Genomic DNA, 2,333 nt, shown 5'->3' on the forward strand with positions numbered 1-2,333 from the left:
CCGACAGTGAAGAATAAATATATTTATAACTAGTTTAGCTTGTTCCAGAGGTAGATAAAATAGCTAAGTGTGTTAGGTCTAACTCTTGTGTGTTTCGCTCCGCTCAGTGGTCCGTCACAGCGGGCCGTCACAGCGGGCGGAGCTGCAGGATTTCTGCTTCACACACGTTGCATACCGCTATTTTACTGTCTTTTTCGGACACCTTAAAATAATGCCAGACCGGTGAAGCCATTTTGGCGAGCTTGTTTTGCCGCGCACAGACAAAAATGTCATCTATTTTACGTCATGCGATCGGCAAATTTAGAGAGCACCGATCGATCGGTAGAGAGTGAGTATCGGCCGATCTCGATCGGTGACCGATCGATCGGAGCATAACTAGTGTTTGATATTAAAGGGTCAGTACATTAGTGCTATACTCTGATATTAAAGGGTCAGTACATTAGTGCTATACTCTGATATTAAAGGGTCAGTGTGTGAGTGCTATACTCTGATATTAAAGGGTCAGTGTGTGAGTGCTATACTCTGATATTAAAGGGTCAGTACATTAGTGCTATACTCTGATATTAAAGGGTCAGTGTGTGAGTGCTATACTTTATTCTCTCTTCAGGAGTGTTGGAGAGGTTGGTGTCGAGTGTGGAGCAGCAGCAGCGTCACATGACCTCCAAAGGGCTGCTGGAGGTGTGCTCCCTGCCTGAGGGGGAGGAGCCTGAGGAGGGGGTGCACCTGGCCAGGGAAGAGCTGCAGCAGCTGAGCCGCAGGGCCCAGCTGTGGCCCCTGATGGAGGGACTGGCGATCCTCAACCAGCTGCGCCTCAGCACTGACCTGCTGCATCTGGCTCTGGCTCCTGGGTAACTGCATCTCTCCTCAAAGCAAACTGATATAGAAACCGTTAAGAGGCTGTGATTTGATTCTTTTGTATTATTCAACTCTGAGAAAACCGAGGTTATTATACAGGACCCCAAACATATTCGGAATGAAATATCAAATTACATAATTGCTGTCGATGGTATCATTTTGGCCTCCATCTCCACAGTAAAAAATATTGGCAAAGATGAACTAGATCAGGAGTCGGAGCATTCAGCTGCCAGGCTCCCTTTCTCGGGAACCTACTTCCTGTTTTTATCAGGGAGACAGACAGTCTCCAAAATGTTGAGTGCACTGAAGACATTCATTTTGAGTGCACTGAAGACATTCATTTTGAGTGCACTGAAGACATTCATTTTGAATGAAGCCTATATTTAGAGCTGGTTTTTAGATACCCTATGTTTGTCCTCCTGGGTCCTATATTTTATGATATTTTATTGTCTTTTTATTGTCTGTATTTTTTCTTGTTTTATTTAATATTTTATTTTACACTCTACATTGTCTTTTCATTATTTTCCTGTCATTTTCTTTTCCTTTTTGCACTTATTTGATCTGTAAAGCCCACTGAGACAGACGTGTTTTGTGATATTGGGCTATATAAATGAACTTAGATGTGTGTGCTGACGTGTTCTCCTGATGCTTGCAGTGACCAGGAGGCGGAGGCCAGCCTACGCAGAGAGCTCTCCAGACATCTGCGCTACTGCCTGCAGTCCACCCCCATGAACGTGAGCCAGCTGCAGCCTCTGTGGTTCCTGCTCAGCAGCGACAGGGTCAGTGCAGTGAGCTTTCACTTTCACCATTCCATTTTCAATTCTAGGGTCACGATTGCATTCAAAATTGATTCTTTTTTCAAAACAATTTCCAATTCAATATTGATTCTGGAGGCTGCTGATTTCAGCATCTACTTCAATGCTAAAAAATGCAGTGTGGCAAATGATGGCGTACAAAAGGCAAACCAGAGACAAAAACGTTTCACTAAATGTATTTTATTATCTCAATTCTCAGTGACTTCAAGAAAGTGATTCAAAACGAAAGTAGGCTTAGGTTAGCAGAAATGCTTGACACAGCTCTGACTTTGTTTATACATGTGAGTAACAAATGCGTCACTCCCGGGCAAAAAGTACGGCTCCGCCCACTTTTGGTGTCAATACAAATTCTGAAGTTTTTGCCAATCCGATCAGAAATGTAAGAAAACCGTGGATTTTTGGATCTTCAAAGAGGCCGATTACAATGGCCAGTCAGGCAAACAATTACATTAAGCCATCGGAAATCGACGATCGGGCTCGATGTATGGTTAAATATAGCTGTAGGCTATCGATTTTCATAGATGAGAGTAACATCTACGTCACTTTACGGCCCTGCCCACTTTTGGGGAAACCAACGCTGTCATTTGAACGGCGATCGAGCCTGAAGCCACAGAGATCTTCTGTTACTGTCCTTTCTTCTTAGAGGAAGTACAGAAACACGTA

General features: G+C 43.8%; 1 protein-coding gene across 1 annotated transcript; it reads left to right on the forward strand.

The window, feature by feature from the left end:
* Window positions 1-607: 607 nt before the first annotated feature.
* On the forward strand, window positions 608-1,634 carry LOC104942611 (midasin-like; the record flags this gene model as incomplete). Its single annotated transcript, XM_010767853.1, has 2 exons — window positions 608-848; window positions 1,511-1,634. Coding segments are annotated over 2 exons (365 nt in total), but the record flags the coding sequence as incomplete, so codon positions are not given.
* Window positions 1,635-2,333: the final 699 nt, after the last annotated feature.

The sequence above is a fragment of the Notothenia coriiceps genome, unplaced genomic scaffold (assembly GCF_000735185.1).
Source record: "Notothenia coriiceps isolate Sejong01 unplaced genomic scaffold, NC01 NC01_scaffold00004812, whole genome shotgun sequence".
Lineage (NCBI taxonomy): Eukaryota > Metazoa > Chordata > Actinopteri > Perciformes > Nototheniidae > Notothenia > Notothenia coriiceps.